This window comes from Eucyclogobius newberryi, unplaced genomic scaffold (genome assembly GCF_026437365.1).
Source record: "Eucyclogobius newberryi isolate DKJ021-1_F unplaced genomic scaffold, fEucNew1.0.hap1 SCAF_7, whole genome shotgun sequence".
Lineage (NCBI taxonomy): Eukaryota > Metazoa > Chordata > Actinopteri > Gobiiformes > Gobiidae > Eucyclogobius > Eucyclogobius newberryi.
This window is the reverse complement of record NW_027316389.1, coordinates 35,569,155-35,596,963: the sequence shown is the minus strand read 5'-3', so window position 1 is coordinate 35,596,963 and position 27,809 is coordinate 35,569,155. Positions and strand designations below refer to the sequence as shown.

General features: G+C 42.0%; 2 protein-coding genes across 2 annotated transcripts; one reads left to right on the top strand and one right to left on the bottom strand.

Annotated features, from left to right (window-relative positions):
* Positions 1-4,788: 4,788 nt before the first annotated feature.
* Positions 4,789-11,060, top strand: dnaja2b (DnaJ heat shock protein family (Hsp40) member A2b). Its single transcript, XM_072434685.1, has 9 exons — positions 4,789-5,015; positions 6,165-6,224; positions 6,632-6,855; positions 6,925-7,005; positions 7,798-7,931; positions 8,007-8,203; positions 8,653-8,797; positions 8,881-9,008; positions 9,095-11,060. Exons 1-9 carry the CDS (start codon positions 4,938-4,940, stop codon positions 9,278-9,280), a joined length of 1,233 nt encoding a protein of 410 aa, XP_072290786.1. The 5' UTR covers positions 4,789-4,937; the 3' UTR covers positions 9,281-11,060.
* A 1,251-nt stretch (positions 11,061-12,311) lies between these two features.
* LOC140349318 (uncharacterized) lies at positions 12,312-18,796 on the bottom strand. The gene is made up of 6 exons (XM_072435602.1): positions 18,522-18,796; positions 17,748-17,966; positions 14,631-14,762; positions 13,115-13,213; positions 12,576-12,667; positions 12,312-12,488 (listed from the first exon to the last, which is right to left on the bottom strand). The coding sequence occupies exons 1-6, from the start codon at positions 18,789-18,791 to the stop codon at positions 12,413-12,415; spliced, it is 888 nt and encodes a 295-aa protein (XP_072291703.1). The 5' UTR covers positions 18,792-18,796; the 3' UTR covers positions 12,312-12,412.
* Between the last annotated feature and the right edge of the window lie 9,013 nt (positions 18,797-27,809).

Sequence of the window (27,809 nt, the reverse complement as noted above, 5' to 3'; positions counted from 1 at the left end):
TTGGGACCTCCACTCTTGAAACCTTCTCACTTCTTGGGAGCCACGCTGGCCTTTCTCATTTCGCCCTGGCTGGGAGCAGCGCTGGCTCCTCTCTCTGTATTTACTCTAAACTCGTTACTTGAAACTTTCTTGACTGCATCTGCATAGGATATACCTTGAGAGACCTTTATTTTCTGCACCTCAGCAGCTCTTTTGCTAAACCTGCATCCCCCGTAGGCAGAGCTATGTTCTTCCCCACAGTTACAGCACTTCAGTTTTGCTCCCACGTCACACTTCCCATACTCATGATCTCCTGCACATTTACCACATCTTTGCCTCCCTCTACAGACCGCTGCAATATGCCCAAAGCGCTGGCACTTAAAGCAACGCAGGGGCGGCGGAACATATGGCCTGACGCTATAGCACATGTACCCAATGAACACCTTACTAGGCAGGCACCTCCCTTCAAGTGTTACCATTACCGACAAGCTGTCACATCTTACCCCAAACCGGGTCACCTTCAAACGCCTAGCGTCCACCACCGTAACTCCAGTCAAATTCTCCTTAACTTCGGTATCTAAGTTGTTGTTGTTGTTGTTGTTGTTGTTTTATGGCGGTTGGCATCCAAGTGTTGCATTACCGCCAGACTTTATTCCTCAGACTTTGTCGTAGTCCTCAGACTCTGTCGTAGTCCGTAAAAGTACTCCTTCCATTGCTTTGGTGTTACAAAGCCCATGAGGTCATGATATGTCTTTGTGACTAGTTGTTGTTGTTTCAGAGACCAACCGGCTTTATTCCAGGGAGACTCTTCTTCATCTTCCTCTCCTTCTTTGACGTTCGGTGCTTCCACCGTACAGCTTTATTCTTCAGGCTTCATTCTATAGGCTTTAATATTTCCACTGATGTCGCTGCTTGGTAGCCGTGCGTCTACGAGACTGGACGAGGACAGGAGACCACCCCCACCCCCATCTCGTCATTCTGATCACTCTGACTCCCCACAAGCAGACCCCCATCACTCCGACTCCCATTTAGTGCCTTTAGCCTGTTTTCTATATCTGCCCAATCAAGCTCCTTTGTTCCAAGGAATCTCCCTGCAGCTTTAGCAATGATCCTGATCCTTTCAGTTCTGCTTTGAGTCTGAGCAGCACAGTTTACAACATCCACCATAAAGAGTACAAAATCCTCTCTATCCACAACCAGGGTATTCTCATTAATTCTGGAACCTGCACACTTGGGACCTCCACTCTTGAAACCTTCACACTTCTTGGGAGCCACGCTGGCCTTTCTCATTTCGTCCTGGCTGGGAGCAGCGCTGGCTCCCCTCTCTGTATTTACTCTAAACTCGTTACTTGAAACTTTCTTGACTGCATCTGCATAGGATATACCTTGAGAGACCTTTATTTTCTGCACCTCAGCAGCTCTTTTGCTAAACCTGCATCCCCCGAAGGCAGAGCTATGTTCTTCCCCACAGTTACAGCACTTCAGTTTTGCACCCACGTCACACTTCCCATACTCGTGGTCTCCTGCACATTTACCACATCTTTGCTTCCCTCTACAGACCGCTGCAATATGCCCAAAGCGCTGGCACTTAAAGCAACGCAGGGGCGGCGGAACATATGGCCTGACGCTATAGCACATGTACCCAATGAACACCTTACTAGGCAGGCACCTCCCTTCAAGTGTTACCATTACCGACAAGCTGTCACATCTTACCCCAAACCGGGTCACCTTCAAACGCCTAGCGTCCACCACCGTAACTCCAGTCAAATCCTCCTTAACTTCATCCACAGACGTCGCCGTAGGGACACCTACGATAACCCCTCTGACCGTGTTTCTTTCAGCATCAGACACAAGAATGTCCTTTCCACCCAGACGTTTAGTTCCAATCGCCTTCCGTTGCTGAGCCGCGTCCTTGCACACGACCAGCAGCGAGCCATCTCTAAGGACACTCGCACTCTTGATCACTCCCACAGCTACAGTTAGGCTCTTTGACAATGCCACTGAATTCCACTCCTTAAAGGATGCACTATCCTGTGCAAGCTTTATGATCACCTTACAGTCTCTGCTCTCACCCCGGATATCAATAGCTTCAACCTCATCCTGCTGCTCATTCCCAGAACCCTCGGACGAGCTAAGGGACTTTTTACGTTTCCGGGCACGTGCAGGCAGAAAAGGCTGCTCCTCCACGCCGTCCAGAACGTCTTCCATCCCCGATCCACTCTCCTCCGCCATCTCCCGTCTCTCCAGACCGGGTGTTGAGCAAGGTCTCCTCACAGTTTTAGTCCAGAGCTTGCAGCGGTATCTAAGTGTTACAGTCATGTGATGATATATAGCATATGCGAAAAGAATGCATGTGCTTTCAATTCCTTTCTGCTTTGAGTGCATGGCTTTGAAGACAATGAAACAAATGCAGTGTTACAAAAATTGAACTCGTGGGCTTTGAAACACCAAAGTAGTAGAAGAAGAACTGAAGAATGGAGTCTATAGGGTAAAGTCTAAAGAATACAGTCTGGCGTGGAAGAAGGCCAGCTGGAATAAAGTCTAAGGAATAAAGTCTGGCGGTAATGTAACACTTGGAAACCAACCGCCATAAAACAACAACAGAAGACGTACAGAAGACATAAAACTACAGAAGACGTTGCAAAAGAATAGTCTAAAGCAGGGGTCCCCAACCTTTTATGCACCACGGACCGGAACAATGTAGGTTTTATTTTCACGGACCGGCCAGACAAATACGGCAAAAATAAGTTCATAAAAATCACAACTCGCCAAACCGCTGAATCTGAATGGGAGCCCTGTGCTTGTTTCTGTGCAATGAGATGGCCCCATCTAGAGGTGCGTGTTTCTTAAGTCCAGTCTGCTCCGTAATTTTGTCTTGGTTGAAAAACTGCAGAAAAGCCCGCTTCACACAGATAGGATTTTGGAAATGGTATTAAGGTTGTTGCCTCAAACATACGTTTAAGACCACCGTCATTTGCAATCTCCAACAGCTGATCTTCTTGTTGCACAGGAATGCTCGATTCGCAGTTTGCAGATTTTTTATGCATGGGAAGTAGTGCTCAAACTCTTGTAAAAGCAAAAGCACGTCGTCACGTAGCAGTTGGGAGAATGCTGGCTCAAGTGACGTGTCCTCCAAAATCCCAGCTAATGTTTGGAACATGTCATATATCCCTCGAGCCACTCGCCGTCGCAGTTTTGAAGGTTTCATTGCCTCGTTAGCTACCTTTTCCCCACATTATATTATGCAGAGCGGACTTGGTGCGTGAGTGTCACCTGTAGCGACAAACCTGTATTTTAAGTAGGACTCCTGGCATTGTCTACTAAATTTAGCTTTTTTTTTTCTTGGAGGTTATAGGCTCCTCGTCTGGCTCCTCAGTTGGCCCCTCCCTTAGCAAAAAATCTCTCCAAAGATTTTAGTTTTTTACTCATTTTCGCTAGCTTGTGGGTCTACTTTTGGGCAACGTATTTGATCCGACGCATCTGTGATGACGTATCACATATAATGCACGTATCAAAAATGTTATCCCGCAGGACAAGAGCATAGATATAATATACTTGCTATTATATCGAATGGATCAGGCTTTTAAGCTAATAAGTGTGCCATTGAGGTACAGGCTAAAGTTACGTCAGAGAAGATGCTGTCGCTGATAAATTATTTACTGTTTTTGCGCGGCCCTAGAGCAAACGCCTTACGGACTGGTACCGGTCCCCGGCCCGGTGGTTGGGGACCCGTGGTCTAAATAATGAAATCTAAAGTCTAAGCCATACAGTAATGTATGTATGTAACGGCAGTAATGTTTCACTTTGATACCAACTGCCATAAAACACCAAAGAAGAAGACGGTCATCGACCTGCAGTGGTAAAAGAGATCCACAGTGACTTGAAACGTTGTATTTACCACAGTGAAGCGCAAATTCTGCGCTGTCCCAGAGGCTGTGGGGGGGCATGGATACTTTTTTTTTCTCCCTAGGGGGGAGCGCCAGGAAAAGTTTGAGAAGCTCTGTCTTTATCCGTTTTGTGATTTTAGTAAACGTGCCTTGCCTCCTTGTATGGTTCCTCAAGCAGCTCTTTTATGGCTCCTGGGGTGACTCCCATGGTGGCTCTCAGGCGGGATCTTGGGGAGCTCCTGTGGTGGCTCTTGGGGTGAGGGACTCTCAGGGTTGATTTTGTGTTGGCTCTTGGGAGGTTCTTGGGGGACTCTCTGTGTGGTTCTTGTGGTGGCTCTCGGAGTGGCTCTTGAGGAACTCTCAGGGTTACTTTTGTGTTGGCTCTTGGGAGGTTCTTGGGGGACTCTGTGTGGTTCTTGTGGTGGCTCTCGGAGTGGCTCTTGAGGAACTCTCAGGGTTGCTTTTGTGTTGGCTCTTGAGAGGTTCTTGGGGGACTCTCTGGGTGGTTCCTGCGGTGACTCTCGGAGTGGCTCTTGGGGAGCTCCTGTGGTGGCTCTTGGGGTGGTTCTTGGGGGACTCTCAGGATGGCTCCTGAGGTAGCTCTTTGGGAGCTCCTGTGGTGCCTCTTGGCGGACTCTGGGGGCAGCTCCTGTGGTGGCTCTTTCGTGGCTCTTGGGGAGCTCCTGTGGTGCCTCTTGGCGGACTCTGGGGGCAGCTCCTGTGGTGGCTCTTTCGTGGCTCTTGGGGAGCTCCTGTGGTGCCTCTTGGCGGACTCTGGGGGCAGCTCCTGTGGTGGCTCTTGGGGAGCTCCTGTGGTGGCTCTTGGGGAGCTCATGTGGTGGCTCTTGCGTGGATCTTGGTGAGCTCCTTTGGTGGCTCTCGGGGTGGCTCTTGGGGTGGCTCTTGGGGTGGCTCTTGGGGGCCTCTCGGGTGGCTGCTGTATTTCCTTCCTTACTTACGGTCTGTCCATTGGCTGTGCAGCGGCGCTCAGCTGACTCCGGGCTGACTCTCTCTCTCTCTCTCTCTCTCCGCAGAGGCTAGTTCACTGTTAGCCTTTAGCCTGTTAGCATCATGGCGAGTGTCGCGGATACCAGGCTCTACGATATCCTTGGAGTTTCACCCTCGGTTTCAGAAAATGAACTGAAAAAGGTACGTGCTCAAAACTAGGCTAATATATGGAAAGAGAATAAACAGACGAGAACACCGAGACCGGTCTTCAGTGAGCAGTAGCCTGTTATATTCTGGAGTTGACAACATGAGCTAACGTTAGTCCGTTTAGCTTTAGCGGAAAATGCAAAAGCAATTGGCAGAGCGCTAGTCGTGCCAAGCTCGTTGGCCACTGAATGCGCTAGAACTCGAAGTACTGGGTCCCTGACAGCCTGTGGTTATAACACACTTACCATTTTCAACCATTTATATACAAGTCAAGTAGAACATATGATAAAAGCTTAAGGTTTTAGCCCCTGAAACACATATGTCAAGAGTAAGAGCTAGCAAACAGGCTACTTGACGGAAAAAACAAGTAAATAACCTCGTGAGATTAGTGTCCACTTTATATTTGGTTTGACACATTACAAAGCTGCCCATTACAAAGCTGTTTGACAGAAGAACAGCTGCTCGGGTTAAACAGTTATAGTTACTGACCCTTATAGTGACTCTTATGAAAGCGGCCAATTCTACGATATGAGTGTGTCAGTAACAATACAGATGAATTTACTCAGATACTGCCAGCCAATACTAAAGACCCCTTCCTTGGCTACACAGTTTAGAGGAGAATGCACAGGAGTTATTATCATCAAATCTATCTCTCACAGGTGGAAAATGTACTCTTTAGTGCGTCAGGATGAGTTGTCATATATTGGTTTTCTCGATAATGAATTGCCCCCCTTGCAATGTTAGTCCCAATGTCATAAACATTTAAAGGTAACTATATTTAAAATGTAATGAGGCCCTTTGTGAGCAACTGAGACCATAAGTGACATTCATTCTCAATTAATAAAATAATAAAATATGGATCATTGTGCCATAGTGCCATTGTGAAAACGCCATAGTGAAACGCAATTTACATTTGGTTCTGCGTAAAAAAAATAGTTGATATTACTATTTCAGCATTTCTGTAAAGAATTATTTGTTTCCGAAGTCCATGTAACAAACAACTCAGAGTGGCTTCCTAGGAGATGTCAACCACAGTGAGTCCTGAGAGCGGCTGGTGTTTTTGACAGGAACAACAAGAAGAGGGAGAGGTGGAAATACTTTCAACTGTCTCTTAACGTTTAACTCATTCTTTATTTTCTCTAGGCCTACCGCAAATTAGCCAAAGAGTACCATCCGGACAAGAACCCTGATGCTGGAGATAAGGTAAGACTGAAGAAAACAACACTAGCAACATATAGACCCTTTAAAGGTTTGTAAAGAAAAACATCTACATTCTGCAATAAAGGCAAAAGTGAAGTGGAACAGAATGTGATTTCACTGAAGAAACTGGGATTCACCTCAGAATGTCAGAAAAATAGAAAAGACACTTAGCATTTGATGAAGGCAAAATCCAGAACACCTAAATGTTGAGCCCACAATAGTTTTCTTCTTTTTCATTTTTTACAACAACGTATACTATTTGTGAGGCTGGAAGTTGTTTCCTCCATCTTTTGTAATCGATTTTTTTTTTTAGCATTTCCACATGGCTCCTCAGGCTCAGATTCAGGTGGTCTCCCCCTGAGTATCTATACATTGTAAATTATATTAACTGTGTGCATTTGTGTTTTCAGTTTAAAGAGATCAGTTTTGCCTATGAAGTCCTGTCCAACCCAGAGAAGAAGGAGCTGTATGACCGCTATGGAGAGCAGGGGCTCAGAGAGGGCGGGGGTCCTGGGCCTGGCATGGATGACATCTTCTCCCATATTTTTGGAGGAGGGCTGTTTGGGTTCATGGACGGAGGACGGAGGCGTAACGGCGGGCGGAGGAGAGGCGAGGACATGGTGCACCCTCTTAAGTATGTTTGTGTTTTTGAGTCACACGTCTTGATGTTTGCGTTTACATGATGTTGATTTTGATGTTGCAGAGTTTCCCTTGAGGACCTCTACAATGGCAAAACCACAAAGTTACAGCTCAGTAAGAACGTGCTGTGTGGTGTGTGCAATGGGTGAGTTTTCTTGGTCATTTTCTTTCCTTGACTGGAATGGCAGCAATATTATGCAATCAAATCAACTGGAATGGGTTTTTTGCTCCCTCAAGCCAAACTCAAAGAGAACCGTGCAATCAGATTAGTTCATTTCAGTGACACAACAGAGGAAACATGAGAAACATTGGTCAGCTGTCATTTATAACGATTAATAGCGTTTTATACTTGGCTCATTGATTCTGCAGAAATACGTTTCTTTCCTGTTTTAATTCTTCGTAAGCAGCCATGTTTGTTTTCATACGGACGGATCGTGCATATCCCTGATTTGCTAATCAACCTGTCAAGCACGGCCATCTGAATTTGCAGAGATGAGATCAGTGACCAGACTGATATCGATCTGTTAAAAATATAGAGATGTATATCTCTATATTTAGATATATTTATCTCAAGAGCTAAAAAGAAAAATCCTTTTTTCACTTACCACATATCCCTGCCCACATTCCTGTACTTCTGATAAAAAATAAAAAAAAAGATTCTGAGTGAGTACTAGAGTACTAAAATGTCATGTAGCCGCTTTTCAAAAATAAAAACATGTAAATGACTATCTGCTGCTTGTCACAGTGAAATGTCACTTATCTCCAGTTTTGAACAGGAAGTCAATGGACCTGTTTCTAATAGTGAGCAATTTTAGATCAAATAGGGCAGTTTACAACAAATGAAATGTGAAATGTTCAATATTAAGTATCTGTAAAAAGGTTAATGTGTCTGTGAAGATGTTTGAGTTGTATGTCTGCTGTGTCTATCCACTTGTAGTCAGGGGGGCAAGGCCGGGGCCGTTCAGAAGTGCACAGTCTGCAGAGGGCGAGGGATGAGGGTCATGATCAGACAGCTGGCTCCTGGGATGGTCCAACAGATGCAGTCCGTCTGTACAGACTGTAACGGAGAAGGTAAAGTCCGTCCTCAGTGTTCTCGGTCCATGTTTCATAAACTGCTGTGAATAATTCCCTGAGCCCTGTGTGCAGGTGAGGTGATCAATGAGAAGGATCGCTGTAAGAAGTGTGAAGGCCACAAGGTCAGTAAGGAAACCAAACTCCTGGAAGTGCATGTGGACAAAGGCATGAAACATGGACAGAAGATCACGTTCACTGGAGAAGCTGACCAAGCTCCTGGGGTTGAACCAGGAGACATCGTCCTGGTGCTGCAGGAGAAGGATCATGAGGTACCACCTGCTATACTCAATGTGTGATCAAAACTTTTAAAGGACTTCAGTATGTCAAGTATAGTTCCTGACAACCTCAGTTTGACAAGCCATTGGGTTAGGGTCTTTGCTGGCACTACCTGAATATAGTCAATGATCAGGTTAGTCCATCATTATATACTTTAAGATTGCACTTTCTAACGTTCACTGGAGCTGCCTCTACCGTCATCAGAAGTGCAATATGGAGATATTAAAATATTAGCTCCATTAAATATATATATGATGTTTTTATGGGGTAGTAAAAACAAAGCTGCTGTTTGTTGAACAAAAGTTAGAAGGATTCCAAATAAATAGATTAATAACAAATTGTCACTGAAATGGATTTCAAATCCATTTCTGACATAATGTTGAATGTTTGAAATCTGTTTGATAAACCGAACCCAACTGAAAGTAGTTCTGTTCTTGAACAGGACTTTCGTCGTGATGGGAGCGACCTCCACATGGTGCAGCACATTGGTCTGGTGGAGGCTCTGTGTGGTTTCCAGATGACCATCACACATCTAGATGAACGGCAGCTGCTGGTCAAATATCCAAGTGGAAAAGTGATTGAGCCAGGTAAATGTGATACTTAAGCTATGATTTGATCATGTAGAATTTGTAGCTCTTTTCTGAACATTTGATGTCACGTTTGTCTACAGGTTCTATACGAGTTGTGAAAGGAGAGGGAATGCCTCAGTACAGAAACCCATTTGAGAAGGGAGACCTTTACATTAAGTTTGATGTCAAATTTCCTGAGAACAACTGGATTAGCCCGGAAAAACTCAATGTGAGTTTAAATTGGTTATGTTTGAATTGTAAACCTTGGTTTTGACCCTTGACCCTGGTTTGTTGTTGTGCTGCCTGTGTTTGCAGGAGCTGGAGTGCTTGCTGCCTGCTCGCTCTGAGACACCTGTCATCGCTCCAGATGCAGAAGAAGTCGACCTGACAGAATTTGACAAGAGTCAAGCTGGGGGCGGAGCCAGGAGGGAGGCTTATAACGATAGTTCAGATGAGGAAGGGGGCCACCATGGTCCAGGGGTGCAGTGTGCACACCAGTAGAGACTCCTCTAATCAATACACACACACGCACCACACAGATGTTAGCTGACCAATCCCTCTCAATTCTCAAGAGGGAAGTCTCTGAATACATACTCAGCCCCACATCTCCACCTCATGGTGCCCACTACATGTAATCTGCTGGATGAATGATTCTTTTGTTTATGGACAGTACTGCAACATGGTCCATAATCTAAGGTTCACTGGCTCAACTTGACCTGTTTTCCTCAAAGGCTTTAACCTTCAAATGGGGCACAGTAGATCATCATAAACACTTACCAGTGGCTCTAGTTTACCAGCACATGCTGCTTTCCGCACAGATTTTGCACGTACAAGTTGAAGTATTGGCAGTTGTGATAATGTAGAGAAAATTTCAATTGTAGTCATCTGGACACTGTTTTTAGAAAAACAAGTATTGACTCATTCAATAGTCATTCGCAATCTGTGGGTCGAGTCTGGGAACTCAAGATATTTATTCTATTCTGAGTAAGCCCCTCCACCAGGGGGAACCTCATGATGGCTGTCACAATGCAATCACTGAGCGCCTTGCATCTTCGTCTTAAAACCACAAACCACTCATTTGAGAACAGTGAGGTGGAGCTTCTAAGAAGAACATAATATGGTTAAAGAAGCCATTTTTGTTAAAAAAAAAAAAAAAAAAAAAAGAGAACCCCTCTTTAAACAGAAATGGAGGTTTAAGTTTAAATTTTTCCGTCCGTTTTGAAGCCATGGGGCGCGAGAAGCCCTGGTCATCCTGAGGCTTATCAGGTAATAAAGTGATGAGGGAGCAACAGTCAATCTACAATAGGACTTTGATAGCCCATTACAGGGCTGTTAGAATACAAGAGAAGTCTCAAGTGAAACTGGGCCTACTCAGAATAGAATAAATATCTGAGTTCCCAGTCTCGATCTGCAGATTGACAATGACTTTTGGATGAGAGTCGAATCGTCTTGTGGATGAATGAAGGATTACACCGACTGGTTGTGATAATGAAGGTCAGTTCATCATGCTCCTAATTTCAGTGTGCCCTGTCTTTGTGTAAAAGCTGTCCCATACCACCCAGGGCATGTTAGGCTTCTTACCTGTGAAATATTTGGAAAATGGGGTTTGCAAGCTACCTTCCATCTGCTCCACACACATCGTAGAGCACCAGTCAGCTGCACAACGTCTCCTTAGTTTGAAATCCAGCTTTGGTCTTCATAGTTTGATTGTTGTAGGGCTGCACAACTTGAACCTTTCTGTTGTAAACTCATGATCACTGAGGACACTTGTGTACTTTGTGTGTGCTACAGGAGCCACTGAACGTTTGTTTGGCATTAGTATTTCTGCTTTGTGTTGGACTGCAGTGCGCTTGTATATAATATACAGTCATTTAAACGAAAAATGAATTCTCATCCGCTTCACTTAAGCCCCGCCCCCTCCCCATCCTGCAGGAGCGCCTCTGGACTCAATTGCTCTGTATAAAACAATTTATTGTTTGCCAAAATGTCATTGGACATGTTCCTTCAATTCCCGTAAACTTGTAAATACATCCTTCTTAGGTGCAGTGGGCCTCTACAGCAGCGTCCTGTGTGTTATGTAAGCAATGAGCAGAAATCCAAATTAAATCGGACTAATCTTATAAGAAAATGGGCGCTATGTGGATGGTTGACCTGCACCTTCAGGACTCATGGTGTATGTAATTTAGTCCACAGGGTTTGATGTGTGCACACCTGAGGGGCTCAGTCATACATTAATGTTAATGCCTATGTTTGTCAAATTATTAAAATGTATAAGAAACCAGCTGTGTCCAGTGTGCTTCCCTTTGCACAGCCATAGGTTTATGACGAGAGCATCACTTTTGAACTCTGTAATACAGGTAAGGCCTTAGTTATTTTATTACTTGGTTTACGGATCCGCCGCACTTAATTTATTTATATTGTAGAAATCAATAATCTCTTTTCTTTTTTTTATAAAGTACCGCTGACAACGCAAAATAGCATTTAAATTAAATGTAAAAAGCAGCATTAAGTCAGAAGATTAGAGTGCGTGAAGCAATTTCTCGCCAAACTCCAGCGGAAGTCTGACCAAGCTGCTCCGAGCTGTTCTGTCTGCCTGCGGTCCCGGGGAAACTGCGTCCGCCCGTTTGCCTGCTGATACACGCCGTGCCCCTTTATCGCAAATACACATTTTAAACCCGTTTACCACATTTTCTTCAGCGCGTTTTGTCGTGACTTAAGGGTGCACACATAAGCGTCAGTTCTGTCTGTCTAAAACAGGCTAAATCTACTGTTTCTATGGATCTATTATATTATCGACTGTTACACTCACCTGCGCTGCGTCTACAAAGATATTTATTACTGATGAACTTGAATGCGTTTGGTGATTCATATATTGTAATTACACAGGGAATTTGAAATACAATCAGACTACCATTGTTGGAACCTTTTTCAGTTCCTGGTAGTTTTTGTTCCCCATTTGATGCACGGACTGGGGCCACACTTTTTGTTTAGCTTCTGCTCAGGGACAGGTACTTTTCAGTCAGACCAGGTACCTTTTTGGAAAAACAAGTACATTTACAACATCTTTATTGGGAATATGTTTTATTCACACTGTTTTCATGCAAAGGAGAAATAAATGGCATACAAAACACAAAAGTACAATACTTAATTACTACAGTAGTAACTGAAACTCTGAACTTAATTGGATATTTAATTGTTCTAATGTTATCCTCAGGTAGACCCACTCAGCCACTGATACTATATGAATGTGCGCATGAGGGATTGGGTGGTTCTTTTGACTAAATAGGGACTGGGGATAATGGGGGCTTAGTTCTTGGTACTCTTGTATGTGAAAACGCCTTATAACTGAAAAAAACAAAAACAGTTTGAATGTGAGGGTGAGCAGGTGTCTGCGTCATATCTAGCAGGAATGTCTTCCTGTCCGGGATGTGCCTAAGGCCTGGGGCCTCAGGAACTGGGACAGACTAGTCACCCTGAACTGGTGTTGAAAATGAGCCTGGGCTTTAAACACTGTGGCATTGACATTGGATTACTCTGAGAAAATAATACATTTATTGTACCTGTCCCTAACCAATAAATCGAATAAATAAATAGTGAAGTAAATGCAAAGAAACGTACAATAACAGTCATGTCTCAGTCAGCATCTTCCTTAATTTTGGTGTGATGCAGTCCTGCCGGGCCCAGGAGCTCTTTAAACCCTGCTGTGTTTCTGGAGAAGAAGAATAAAAAGAAGAAAAAAAACAAAATAAGGAAAGTTAAAAGCCAGCGTTACATGGAGGACTATGAAGTGACCGACTTGTCTCGCTTGGACTGCAGGATGTAGGAGCGCTCACGTCTCAGCTGCTCCAGTCTCTCCTTCACCACCGCCTTCTGCTGCTGGATGTCCTCCTGCAAATCAACCAAAGTATTAGGAAATACATTTTTCTTCTGTCAACCAATCTCTGCCTGCTAAATTTAATGCTCAACCAATCACCAAGCGATCCCCCCTTCCTGCAATACTTCACAGTGTCTGATGGAGAGGCCACCTGAACCTGTGGGGGAGGCCATCCGAGCCTGAGGGGGAGACTAATAATTCACTGTAAAATTTAGGGGGCGGTAGAGCAACCAAATTTGTTTTGCTCAAATGCAATGTGCTTAAAATTTTTATTTAAGTAGAGTACTTTTATACTTGGTTACTTTCCATCACTGCAATTCAGCTAACACCCCCCTCCGCCTATTCTTCTCCAGGGCAGCAGCACCATCAGCCTCCTCAGCCTCCTGAGTACTTGCCTGCCAAGGTCTCTGTTCCACAGTTTTTCTCCAGTTATAATCAGCATACAGCCCTCTAGTGTTCACCTGTGGGAGGTCGTGTGTGAGCAACTTGAGTCTGTCCTTCAAGCCGAGCTGGTCCTCTTCAGCCTTTCTGCTCTGGATGAGGGAGAGCCGCTCCTGGACCTGACAGAGATGTTGGAATCAGAATCAGAAAAGGTTTATTGCCATTGTCAGTGAACTGAATTCACAGGGAACTTGCTTTGGTGATTCGGTGCAACATACAACAATGAACAATAATAAAAGCAAGATATATCAAATCAAATAAGGCATGCAAGAAAAACAATTTAAATGTACTATATGATAGAGAAAACATCCCTATTTAAACAATGGATACGTTAAAGGGGATATTATAAAAACTACTTTAATGAGCATTTAACCATGTCACAACAGCGTTTTCTCATTAGTTTACACAATGTTGTATTTTGGCTCATTGGTGCATGTTTGAATTAATCCTGTGTTGTCCTATAAATGAATGAATAAATAAAATGATGATGTCTCCTTTAATGACCCCTCTTAAAACTATTAAAGGTGTAATGGAAGATTTTTCGCCGATTTGAGAACTCGGGCGGAAGTGCGTATGCGCACTCCCCCCGTGCGGATTGATACAACACACACGTGCGTTTGTTTATTAGTGCGACGGATCCTAATATAATACATCCATGGACGAATCGCATCGCATCTCTCGTCTCCCTTAGATTTCCGTCTCTTCTGAGTCAGCTCGAACAGTCTTTCTCTGTCTTAATTTTGTCCTGTACACTTAGGGAACTATATTATGATAGATCCATGCGCTTAGACGCGGAAACGTGCTGCTCTCCTGGGCACAAGCCGACGACGCTGCAGGTGAGCAGTAGGTGCGTTCTGTGATTGATACATGGCAGGACTAATTGGCAGTCCACGCCACGAGGAAATGAGACTTAGATTTGGGCCAAAAAATCTTCCATTACGCCTTTAATTGAACTTGGCAATATATCTAATTATATAATAATAATAATATAATATTGTGAACGTTGTTTTGAAGTTATGCAAACATTCATTATTGGGTATTGTTTATAATCTATATATTTATCTATGTATTAAGTATTACATTTATTGCAAAGAGCTGCTCGAATATAACTAACTTTAAAACAATTATATGAAGTGATAATCCTGCTCGTTTGTAAGTCATTTTACAGTCCTCACATTTGCCTGATACTTAAACCTCAAATAATACATTAAAAAACATATTTTAGCACATTTCTGTTAGTTTGCCAAAATTTGAATATTGTTATCGAGATACGTTAAAAAATATCAAGATCAATTTAGATTGTACAATCCAAAGTGAAGTTGTATACAGTGAGCATATTGTCCTATGTTCTTAACTGCACTGAAACTATATTTTTATTTTAAGACAGTGCCCATAAATATAAAAACAAATTGAAATCTGCAGACCACGAAAGCAACCATTTCGGGTGACCTTTGTGTCAGCCATGTTTTGCTTACATTTCACTTATAATATAATATAACATGAACTTTATCACATACACATAAGTCAAGCCTGCACCTTGAGGAGCTGCCTCTCCCTGGCCCTCTCCTTGGCCCTATGCTGCCTCTGCTCCACTCTCCTCTGCAGCTCCACCAGACTGCGCATGGTCTGCTCTCTCTCCACAGCACACACCCTCTGTGGCCTCGTCTTCTGCAAAAGTTACACAGGGCAAAGATGAAGGTCAAATGAGTTACAGGTTTATTAGATGTAGCCAATGATTTAATGCAGAAGATTTTAATATTTGCTAATCATCATTCAGTTTATTTTGAAATATTCAGTTTTGTGGTTAGAATTTTAAGATGTACCTTCTTTATGTCAGACTATTATCTGTTGGTAAGATGAATACCAACCTTACTGAACCTTTAAAAGGTGCTGTACCTGATTTTTACAGTCTTAAAATGTGAACAACTAGTTAATTTTGCAGCACACATAGTCCACATGTATTGCTCACTTACCAGTGAGCAATACATCGCATTCCCAGCATCCTAAATATTCACCATCAGTTTATAGGGTTCAATAGTCCCGCCCACACATTCATCATAAATGCAAATATTAAGACCTAAAATGCATGCTGGACGCTAACCAGCTACAGTGAGAGAAACAAGTATTTGAACACCCTGCAATTTTGCAAGTTTTCTCACTTAGAAATTATGGATGGGTCTGAAATTTTCATTATAAGTGCATTTCCACTGTCAAAAATAAATAAATCCAGAAATCACATTGTATGGTTTTAAAATAATTTATTTGTAGGTTATTGCTGCAAATAAGTATTTTAACACCTGCCAATCAGCAAGAATTGTGGTTCTCAAAGACCTGTTCGTCTGCCCTTAAAAAGTCCACCTTTACTCCACATATTAATCTAAATTAGTAGCAACTGTTTAAGCTCGTTAGCTGCATAAATACACCTGTCCACCCCCAAATCCGTCAGACTCCAACTACTACCATGGGCAAGCTGACAAAAGACACCAGAGACTAAATTGTAGACCTCCACAAGGCTGGAAAGGCTGCAGGCAATTGGCAAGCAGCTTGGTGAGAAAAGATCAACTGTTAGAAAAGGGAAGAGACTAAAGTCCAATCTCCCTCGGACTGGGGTTCCATGCAAGATCTCACATCATGGGGTATCAATGATAAGAAAGGTGAGGAATCAGCCCAGAACTACACGGGAGGAGCTGGTCAATGACCTGAAAGTGCTGGGACCACAGTTTCAAAGGTTACTAATGGTAATACACTACAACCTCATGTTTTAAAATCACGCATCGAACAGAAGGTTCCCCTGCTTAAAGGTTGAATAGAGCATTTTTGGCTACCAATCAGAGTCTCATTTACTCATGGCGTAGACAGCTGAGCAGTTACCCCACATGTCAATAATTTCCTGCATGTTAGTGTGGCTCCACACTTTGTAAAAATGGCTGAGGGACAACAGAGAAAGACTGTGTTCAAGCTGGCTCAGAAGAGAAATCTCCGGTCGCACGAATAGCAGCGGAGCTGTAGCGTGCTCGTGCACAAGGTTTGATGGCAGGTGAGTGTGGGCATGCCATGACAGGACGACTGCACTGTATTAAGGAGATAATGAATGGAGCCATGTGTTGTGAGATTTTGAGCAACAACCTCCTTCCCTCAGTCAGAACTTGAAGATGGGTCGTGGCTGGGTCTTCCAACATGACAATGACCCGAAGCACACAGCCAGGAGAACCAAGGAGTGGCTCTGTAAGAAGCATATCAAGGTTCTGGAGAGGCCTAGCCAGTCTCCAAACCTAAATCCAATAGAAAATCTTTGGAGGGACCTGACAGCTCTAGAGAAGATCTGCATGGAGGAGTGGGCGGAATCCCTGTGCAAACCTGGTCAAGAACTACAGGAAACATTAGACCTCTGTAATTGTAAACCAAGGCTTCTGTACCAAATATTAAAGGAATAATATAGGATTTTTGAGAACAAAGCGACTGTTAGTCCCTTTTTGAAAAGTGTGCTCACGCGTGAGCACGCAACAGCCCAGCTGCTACACGTGCGCTTGTTTTTTAGGGCAACGGATCGCATCTCTCTCTCCGCAGATTTCTCTTCTGAGCCAGCTCGAACTCAGTCTTTCTCTGAACGAGGCTGCAGGTGTGCAGTAGGACGAAAGGGAAGATTGATTTGTGGGAGGACTAATTGGCTGTCCACGCCACGAGGAAAATGAGACTCAGATTTGGCGCCAAAAAATCCTCTATACTGTATTTTCCGGACTTTAAGCCGCACCGGAGTATAAATCGCCAAGTATAAGCCAAAAAGGGCATAATAGAGAAGGAAAAAACATATATAACTTGCACTGGAGTATGAAATAGGGTTGCAAGTGTGAAAAGAACAAATAATATCACATATACCGTAAGTCGCTCCAGAGTATAAGTATAATTATAAGTATAAGTCGCACCCCGGCCAAAATTATGAAAAAAGGTGCGAAAATACAGAAATTCCTTTAACATTGGGTTCCACAGGTGTTCAAATACTTATCTGCAGCAATAACATATAACATATATATATATATATATATATATATATATTTTATATTTATATTTTTAAATCAGACAATGTTATTTCCGGATTTCAAACCCCTCCAATTTTACAGTAAAAAGTACTACTTTTTTGTGTTGTTTGTGTCAAGTCTGAGGGCCAACAAAAATTGGTCTGAGGGCAACATTTGGCCCCTGGGTCACAGTTTGGACACTCCTGGGTTCATATTTTCGCCAGGCTGGATTCAAACGTTGAAAGGGCTGCAGGCCGCATGTTTGACACTTAATTATTGTGTACTGAAATTGGTATCGAGTTTAGATCCTTTTCTTTTAGTACCAAAATGAAGTTTGAAATGTTAGTATCGTAAGAAAAGGAAAGGATAAGGCGTTAGATGTAAAAAGTCATAGATAATCCTTCCGTCCAAACACAAAGGAGGTTGAACGGTCATTTTCAGTCAACAATTGAAGACTTTAAACAGGACATAGTTTTGTCAGAAAGGCAAAAATACAAGAGCAACTCCTGACTGAGTGACACTCAGATATTGTTCTTCCAATTGGAACAACAAGTTATAGCAAAAGGATAGCACAGTACACAATCACATCTTCACTCATCATCACATCTACAATGCTTGTAAAGTGACCGTACTGTACCTGTAACACTGCACTTTCTCTGCTCTCGTCTGCATTCGGTTCCGTCTCTTTAAGTTCCAACTTCACTGCCACATCATTAGATTGTTTATGTTCAGAAACCTGTTCTTCAGAGCTGGAGGAGTTTGTGGATGATGTTAGAAGGTCCTCTGCCACCAAAACTTGTACTCTGTTTTCATCTTCACTTAGAGAAGTGTTGACTGCAACTCCATTTGAGACCATCTACACAACATAATACATGTCTGTTATTTTACAGGGCTTCGTAATTAACTTGACTTATGTGGCTATGGGTCGTTAATTTGAATATTGATAGCTTAAGACAAATATTGAACTTTCCTGAATAGTTTTAGATGGTAAGTATGAGTATCAAGCTGCCCACTTTAAAGACTGCTGTGAGTCCAGAAGTAAATTTCCCAGTCAATTTTTCCCATAGAGTTTGCACATTTTTGCGATGGACGATGGAGGTGGTCCAGCTATGTGGTAATTTATGTTCATAACATGGTTGTTTTCAGTCCAAAAACAAGCAAGCTGTTTCGTAATTAGAGGTCAGATTATTAAAATAAATATATAGGTCTTGTGATCATTAGTTACTATAACGCTGATTAGTCCCAAGTTTCAAACTTTAGATACCGGTATATACATATATGGGGAAAATGAATGGGAAAACGTGGGAACCAAGCAGTGGGCGCTCACTTTCTCTTTTTAAAATAAACTATGTTTGAAGCCAAAGCTCAGTTCGCCCCATACTTGGCTAAGTCCTGGCTGTTACAGAATCACCTGCTTTGTGTTGCCGTACTGTAACTCATCTCCAGCATTGCTTTCACATATTGTCTGCTGTAGATTGGTCCCGTTTGGCTGTACTCTTCCTCCTGCCTCTTCCCTCTCTGTGAGACAGCCAGGATTGGGTGTTTTGCCCCAGGCCAGTGTGATCAGAGAGGCCCGGAGCTGCCCTCGACTCCTCTCTGGTTCTTTCAGGTGTCCATCACTTGGATCATGACTTGCTGTGTCGGACACACCCAGAACCTCCAGGTTGGGCAGATCAGCCATGACTGCCCCACAGCCTGCAGCACAAGTGAAGCTTTTAGGTGGAGTATCCAAAGCCTTCTATTTTCCATGGAGATGTTGTTGTTTAGCCTAGAATGTTCTAAAATCTAACAAAACAATAACATCTTCATGAGAAGCAGGTGGTAGAGCCTCCACCACAAAAAACACACATAGTGCACGTTTAAGCATTAATTGTTGTCGGTGTAATCCCTCATTCCTCCAGGAGTGTTCCATTGTAGAAAAAAAGCTGAGAGTGATAAGAACATTACAACACAGACCACAAGAAGTGCTCACTAACTCAGAGGGCAAGAGGAAAGAGGAAAAACACACCTGAAATGCTGTCTCAGCCTGTGGGTACCTTGCCTGCTTGGGCTCTTAACAAAGTGAAGAGAACCAAAAAGCAGGGCAAAAAAGGGACAAAAGGGAAACAAAACCAAGAAGAAATTGTGTATCTGTGTCTGGAGACTGTTGGAAAACTGCAAAGATTTTTTAGGCAGCACAAAATCCCTTTTTATTTTAAACCACGCAACTCTTTAAGACAAAAACAGGTTCACCTTAAGGATAAGATGCAGACACAAAAACAAAGCAATGCAATGTATTCTATCCAATGCAAGAAAGGTGTAAAGAGCAGTACATAATGAGACTAAACAGCCACTGCACAAGAGGCTTTATCAGCACAGAAGACATGCAAGTTCAGGACCACAGAGCGCCGTGCATCTTCATCTTAAAGCCACAAACCACTCTTTTGAAGACAGCGAGGTGAAGATTCTAAGCGGGAGAAGAGATGGTTAAGGAGACAACTTTGTTTAAAAAAAAAAGAATCCTTTTTTAAATCGATAAATCGAATTGGAGGTTTAAGATTCAACCTTCCAGTTGTATATAATAGTGTTTTGAAACCCTGGAACGGGAGACGCCTGGGGCATTCTGATGCTGAACAGGTACTCAGTGAGGAGGGAATACAAGTCAGGATATAATAGGATGTTGATAACCCATTGCAGGGCTGTTAGAAAACAAAGAAGAGTAATCTCAAGTGAAACCAAAAACTCCCTTTTAGGAGGTTCCGTCCGGTGGGCAAGGCTTACACAGAGTAGGATATAAAACCTGAGTTCCCAGACTCAATTTGCCGATTGAGAATGACTCTTTGATGAGAGTCGAAATGTTTTGTTTTTCCAAAAACAGAATCCAGATGATACAACTGAACTTTTCTACATGAATTGTTGCATGTTTTTTTGTTCACTTATTTAAATAGTAATGTCAGAATAATTTAAAAAATGTGTCATTGTGATCCTTATTCATCCAGGAGTGATGTAACGTAGTAGTCTTGATTTTTAAATATTGTTGTCCAGATTACTTCCACGAGCTTGAGAACAGGGAGCCTAAGATCACGCAGAGTCCCAGGGAAAGGATAGATCTTGTGTTTCTTTGAAGTGTTGCACTGAATTAAACTTTATCAAACTTTATCAGTGCATCTCTGTTTCCTTCACACACCACCTCACTAGAACAAAGAATAAACAGCTGATGGAGAAAATAACTTTAAATCTCATCCAGATTGTATAGTATTTTCTGTCTCATGTGGACCATCTATGATGATATAAAAGTAGATAGATGAGCTGAGGAGAGAAGAGGAGGTGCAGAATGACAGGGGAGGTCACATTTCTGGTCAAAACAGATCCGGCCCAACCAGCGGTCTCCTCATGTGTTACACAGTACTGCATTTCCCATCATGCATTTAGATTTAGTAGTCCATGAAGGCAGGTCAAGGCAGCAGGAGTTTTTCGCCTGCGGATGCTTTACTTTCTCCAGATTACCAGGACATATGTACCAGTGTCTGAACATCCGCCCCCAAACACCAGCAGCCGCCTTCACTGCTCATCTTGAACACACCTACTAGAAACAGGTCCACTGATTTCTTGATCAGGGATGTGGGCAGGGATAGGTGGTAGGTGATAACAGGATTTTTCTGAGCATTCAAGCCTCAGTTGCAGGACAATACAGGATTACTCAAACATACAACACTGACTAAACTAATGATGAGGAAACACTGTTGTAACAAGAGTAAACGCTCATTAAACTGATTTGACAGAATGTCTCCTTTAAATATGATGATTCTGTTATTACGGGGTGGTACTTTCTGACAAACTTCGACAAATTTGTACATCAAATTAAACAATTAAATAGTCCTCACCTGTACATACGTCTGGTTGCACTGGAGAGTCTGGATTCTCTGTGTGTGTCTGCGTGCAGAATTGCTCCTCTGCTGATGTGCTTTGAGGAAGGTCACTGTTGTCTGCAGATGTTGAACAGGACTGAGGCTGATCTGAGGACAGCAGCTGGATCAGGTTGGATAGACACTGAAGCTGTAGAGCAGATCTGAAGTCTTCTTGGAGAGACAGGAGAGTGAGTGGACTCTAAAAATAATAACATGTTTTTAACATTTTATCAGCTTGAATGCAAAGTTGTGTGCTCCTTTTTGCTGGACTCTAATGTTATGGTCACATTTAAAATGTAGATATCACAAGCTGCAAGGCTACTGCAGTGAACATAGACAAGAGAGACAAGCCTGAACACTTTACACCAAAACTGTATTTAATGAGACAACTTTCCATCTTAATGGATCTTCCTCAGGTCATTGTTACGAATTGTGTGCTACTCCCATATATATATAGCTACTGCCCACTGATAGGTTGGACAATCCAAGAGTGCAACACTGGAGTCATACACACAATACAATACAGGAAAAAAATCATGATACAGCCATTACCTAGACCAATCAATACATTTTTGTCCTCATCTTGATTCAAATACATAGTTCATCATCATTATCATAAGTTCATCAACAAAGTCCACAAGAAATGTTTCAGCTTGTATTCTTCATTTAAGCCACTAGAGGCCAGCATTTGTGGTGTAAAGTATACATTTAAAAACATTCTCTCTGTGTAGCAACAGCCTGTTGATGTGTTCTCCTCTTCTTAGGAGTTTAACTTGCTCTATCCTAATATATTTAATGGTTAAGACACTAAAATATTAGGTTCGCTTGGGAATCTCCTCAGCATCAGTGGGTGCCACAGTGCAGCGCCCAGGGACCCATCTCCAGATTTTTGCAGCTGGAGGATTTTTACCTATTGTACATGCTTGCGTTGATGGGGGAAACCCACCTAGACACGGGAAGAAACATGCAAACTCCACACAGGAGTTTTGAAAGCTTTGAACCCATGACCTTCTTGCTGTGAGGTGAGTCCTAGTCACTCTGCCACTGTGCCGCCATCTTGTTTTAGGGTGAAGAAAAAATGCTGTGCTTGTTTGAAATGAGTCTTCTGCATTGCTCCTGCATTGAAGTTGCATGGTGTACATGACCAGCCGCACCTGTAGTTTCCTGGTGGAGGGTCAGTGGAATCAGATCAGGCCTAATTAGCATTTGCCTAGTTAGGAGGACGTTAGTTAAATACATGTTATAATGATGGATTAACAATGTACCAGTTCTTTCTCAAAATATTTTCAATGTCTCTTTCTTGTGCTCAATACTTTAGGTAGCATCTTCGTACATTTTTGTTTCTCTTTTTACTTTTGGAAATGCTCCTCTTACGCGGTACAATCAAAGCTGTTTTTGGCTTCTCCTTATAACTTATCATTCTGAACTGATTCTCTAGGTCATCCGCTTGTTAAATTACTGAATGTCTGACTGTTTTGTACAAATTCAAGAAGGAGCATTTGTCGGATTATTTTGATGCAGCTCTGTCACTGTTTAATTCTTGTCTGATCAAAATATCTAGGAAGCTTATTTCTGTAATAATTCAAATGTTGATGGCTAGAATTTGTAGGAGTGCAATTAGTTTTCTCTGGGACCCTGAGTGTTTTCCTGACCTTGTCCAGCAGAGTGGCCAGCAGTGCAGATGCCTGGACCTCCTGCAGCCTCAGTAAGTCCACGAGCAGCTGAAGCCCACAGTCTTGTATCTTGGGCTCACTCTGTGTTTGGGTGTTCAGACATATGTAGATTTGCTGGAGTTTTCTTACACAGCCAGCCCTAAGCTCTGTAACATGAAACAACCAGAGTTCACCCTGGAGGGACTCAGACCCGAAACAAATAGAAGAATTAGAAGAGTTTTATTCAACGAGCAAATCTTAGCTGCAAGAAAGTGGGTTTGCCGATCTGGATGGTGAGTTTATTATGGAGAAGACTGGGCAGTAATATGATGCAAAGGAGGAAAAGAAAGGAGTAACTGTAAAGTGGTGCTGATGATGATGAAGACTGAGGAGCAGGTGAGCTCTGGAGAAGGGAGGTTGGGTCTTACAGGCTGAATTTAATTTAAACTCCATATGCAATCATTCCAGCTAAAGTTGCACTAAAGTAAAAGTACTCACTTGTCTCTCTGGTGTTTCTTAACTAATAAACACACATAACATCACAGCCTGCTCTGATTGGCCAGAGCTAAGAATATGCAGCTTGTGGTTTAGTTAAAGTTAATTCAGTTAAAACAATTACATTTTCAATGTTATAATCTAGGCTCAAACAGCTTATGACTGTATACATTTTATGAATAAACATACCTTTAGAATTTGAACGTATTAATTAAATTCCAGCTTGAGAGATTCATCTTGATGTAACAACCCACTTCACTTACCTTCTTTTGGAGCATCTTCTGTGCACGCTGGCCCCTGTAATTCCTCTTGGGAGACGTCTTGCAGCAGTTTAATGAGCTGTCTTCGCTCCTGCTCTTGACTCAGCACTAGCAGCTGCAGGAGAGCCTGCGTGGACATACATATTACATCTCTAATTATGGCAAAAATTCTTCCCATCTTTGTACCTGCTGAGGGATTTGTGAGACTGGCTCCACTTTGTGCTCACGGTCCTCAGACTGGAGGAGGAGGGCCGCGTGCTCCGCTCTCTGTGGACTGCACACATCTGGCCTGGGGAAAGAGAGCAGCAAAACTTACTTTTGTATTATTTTAACAAGTGGTGGAGTGGTTAAGGTGGTAGCACACATGTCAGGCTCCATGCGCAGCCGGCCACAGTGTTGTGAGTTTGAGTCTGACAATTTACTGCATGTCCTCCCTTCTCTTTCATCCCCATTTCATACTCAGCTTTCCCGTATAATAAAGCCAACAGGCCAAAAAATCCTAAAAAGGAAAAAAAGACTGGAACTCTTCCATTTATAATAATAACAAGCGAGAAAAAAGATAAATCAAAGAGGTTTACTTTCATAGATGTGTGTGTATAAATTGCTGCAGTTTGTTTAGTTTTAACATGGCAAAACTTTTTTTTTTGCTATCTTGCAAAATTATTCCACCTGATATCCTTACAGATTACATTAGGTGAATCTATGACTAACTCTACTATTCAAGTTTGAGATTAGTTCAAAAAGGTTCTGACATGACCAAAATATAAGGAAAAGAACAAAACAGGGAAGGGGAAGGGAATCTTGGTTAAATCATATTGTACCTTAACCTAGCATTGAACTGAAGCTTCATACACATTTCTCACCAGTTTTCCCAGGACTGCTGAGCTGCTAGAACAGCATTGTACGCCTGCTTTTCCCTCTGAGCTCTGAGAGTGGCCAGTCTGATGTAGAGACACACAAGCCTCAGACTGTCTGGAGTCAACCTGGAGGAGGAAAATAGACTCAAACGTAAAATGACCACATATAGAAACACTGTGTGGTGTAGAGTAGGTTAGCACCTGTGAGCCAGTCCTTCCAGCGCACTCTTTTCCTGTTGACAACGTGTGCTTAACTCACACAGAAAGGAGACAGCCGAGCAGCACTGGCCCTGGAATCTGTATACATTAAGTTAAGTTACACAACTTACGTGCAATTTTGTACTTGTGCTTAAACCTGTACATTTTTGCCAATGTAACAGCACTTTTACGTGAGTACACATTTTTTGTAGTCTTTCCACCACTGTCAAGTAAAATACCTGTACATGTTGAACGCTCCGGGCAGCTGGGCCAGGTGAAGCAGGTCATGTGATGCTAAAGCTTGGTCTGCTCCACCTCCCAGCCCCTCCTCAGCCTCACGTTGTTCCCATGGCGACAGACTATCCCACACGTCAGCAGCTATCAAATAAAAATGAGACGTCACCATCTGTTTTTAATCATAGAGGGTATGCAGATGACAAACACAACATTTAGAATTTTAGCAGTGATGGCAAAAGTTTCAAAGTTGAGTTATGACATTTTCCTTTAAAAGCTTAAACACATCTAAAATGCAAAAGAGCTGCTAGAGTCTAGCTTAGTTTGTCCCTGACATCTAAAAAAGTACATTGACTAAAAGTCTAGAAAACACTGCAGCTACACTCACATTTATCACTGATACAGACTTTGGGATTGAACTGACTTTTCTGTCCTTTAATAAGATGTAAGATGTTTTTGAGTAAGTGTGTGCAGAAAACTCTTGTTGTGGGGTGAGTTGAAGTCTCCTTTATCTAGCAAACAAGCTAGACTCTTCTACGGGAAACTACTTTCAGTTTTCATTATACAGTATAAAGTTAATTTGACCTAAACAAAAGCTCCATGGACCAAAACAAGGCAAATGGGGGACATCTTTGAATAGAAATTATGTCATTGTACAACTATTGTAGATGTGCTTACAATAGTGCTCCCTCAGCATCTCTGTGTAAAGGAGGCTGCACACTTCATCATACTTGACTTCTACCAACAGCAGGATGTCAGATACAGTGACGTAGCCCCATGCCTGACTTGTGGCCTGTAGCGTTGGTCCTGGAAGAGGAGTGGGCTGCAGACTTGGTAAGCCTTCCACCATGAGCCTGCCAAAAAGAAAAACTAAACTATTACATGTGTTGTTAAGTCTAAGCATGGCCTTTGTTGATGAAAAAGATGAGTAGAGGAAGCTTATGGATCTGCCACTGTAGTGGACACGGATGGAGATGGAGCAGGGTGAGTGTATACATTTTTACAGTTACAAATTATTCCCTAAAGCTGCACCCCAACACAATTGTAAAAACTCATACCAATTATTTGCCTGTTATTGATAAAACACAACTGCACGATGGACAAAAATAACTTAACTGTATGTATACATCTAATATGTCAACAAAATGGCAATATTGGCAATTTTATAAAAAATAAAATGCCTTATTCACATATGAAAACATTACATGATGGAAAAATTTGTGCATTTTGGATATTTTCTTATATTTTACGTTTAAAGATTGACAAACAGAAATCTCAAAAATTAAGAGTTTTACTGCAGTGTCTCAATTCTTGGTAAGACACCACTTTTTCATCTCTCCTGTTGAGTTACTGAAATCCCCTTTAGATACAGTGACCAACTCAAATAAGTAAATGTTGAGCAATTTGGTGGTATGTCTACATGGTGGAGTGTAATCATTGTTTACATTTGTCATTAGTGAGTTTTCACATTTGTCTAAAACTCTTTCATGCACACTTGCCGTTTGACTTGCAAAAATTAAAAACACACTTACCTTGTGAAAATATTAGAATGAACAAAAGTGGGAAAGTAATATTAATATTGTTTTGACTGTGTAGATATGAGGTTAACATGTTCAAATCAAATATAGTAACTTTTACTAATAACAATTGCCACGTTGATTTAGTCTTCATTACAAAAACATTGGACATGATGAACAAGTTGTTGATATTCTAATGGTGATATTCTATTCTTGGTATTTTGGTTCTCCAATCAGAAAGCAGAATGAGCCTTATTTGAGTCTCTTATTTGTGTTACAAATGTGAAATCCAATGTGCTTAAACCTCTGCTTTGTCCTTTGTGATCTGAAAAGTCACCACATAAAGCACTGCACTGACACAATCATAAACTGAGAAGAACAAACACTTGTGTGTGTCTCTATCTGCAGGTTAAGGATCTGGCAACACAATGCTTAAAAATTACGGAATGGAGGCAAAATGAAGTAAACGGTAACACATTTAAGTGTACACTGTATTTCACTAGCGTAAAAATGTGTGGTAGTTTGCTTTTCTATTACAAAGGATAGAAATAATACTAATTCCTCGTCTCAATATTGTGTTTAAGCCTCACAAAAAGTATAATTTGTGGGAAAGTTTGTAATAAAATCAAAAACTATATTGGCTTACATTTCTTGTAATTGATCCAGTAAAACCTAAAAACCGGCATCCGCCTATTAAAAAACAAATAACATAACAGACAAAAAAAAAGTTCTACTTTTGATTTTTAATTTGTTGTCATATTATAAGGTCCTAGATGTTCCTCTGAAAAAAATGTTCCACTTCATTTTTGCCTGCATTTAGGAATTTAGACATTTTAAGGCTCTATAATATACACTGGCAACTCATGTTCAGTTCATGCTTCTTACCTGGTCCAGCTCTGTCTATGAGCTTTCCTCAGTCTCCTCATGTTCCAGTCAGTCTTCTTTACGCCCATATTTAGTGATGGTACATGTTTCTGATAACTAATCTGAAAGCAATCTCCCTGCTTGTCCTCATGGTGCAGAGTGTAGAGATCAGATATTACAGGTGCGTTGTGGTAGTTCACTGCATTTAACAGCTGTTGTTCCCAGTACAGCTGCAGACAGGACATCGTGTGATCAGAATCCAGAACCACAATCTTTTTATGTTAGTCTACCTTTTCACTTTTGACTATCTGTTGTTCCACTTCATGGAGAACATACAGAACATTCTGAGAAGCACAAGTCCAACCTCTGTCACCATTTGATATCTGGAGAGCACATTGAGACGAATATTAATGAAATAAAAGTGAATAGATTTTTTTTTTGTTACCTCAAATAATAAGTTAGGAGTCACGAGTTAGGAGTTGCATGGAAAAATGTTTCCTGATCCTTTATGCCAATTTAATGCAGCTACCACAAAGAAAATGCTGTTATTTAACACAATCTATTTTAAAGGGGACATATTCTGCAAAATCTACTATAACGAGTCTTTAACCTTGTTACAATGATTTTTCCTCATCATTAGTTTCCTCAAAGTTGAATTTTGATGGATTTCGGCATGTTCCTGTATCCTGTATTGTTCTGCAACTGAGGCTCAAATTCTCAGATTATTCCTGTTTT

Coding starts and splice junctions, on each gene's coding strand:
- dnaja2b (XM_072434685.1), top strand. CDS start 4,938: ATGGCGAGTGTCGCGGATACCAGGCTCTACGATATCCTTGGAGTTTCA. Junction 8,798..8,880: donor TGGAAAAGTGATTGAGCCAG/GTAAATGTGATA, acceptor GTTTGTCTACAG/GTTCTATACGAGTTGTGAAA. Junction 9,009..9,094: donor TTAGCCCGGAAAAACTCAAT/GTGAGTTTAAAT, acceptor CTGTGTTTGCAG/GAGCTGGAGTGCTTGCTGCC.
- LOC140349318 (XM_072435602.1), bottom strand. CDS start 18,791: ATGGCTGATCTGCCCAACCTGGAGGTTCTGGGTGTGTCCGACACAGCA. Junction 17,967..18,521: donor AGTACGGCAACACAAAGCAG/GTGATTCTGTAA, acceptor TATGTTGTGTAG/ATGGTCTCAAATGGAGTTGC. Junction 12,489..12,575: donor CTGCAGTCCAAGCGAGACAA/GTCGGTCACTTC, acceptor CTTCTTCTCCAG/AAACACAGCAGGGTTTAAAG.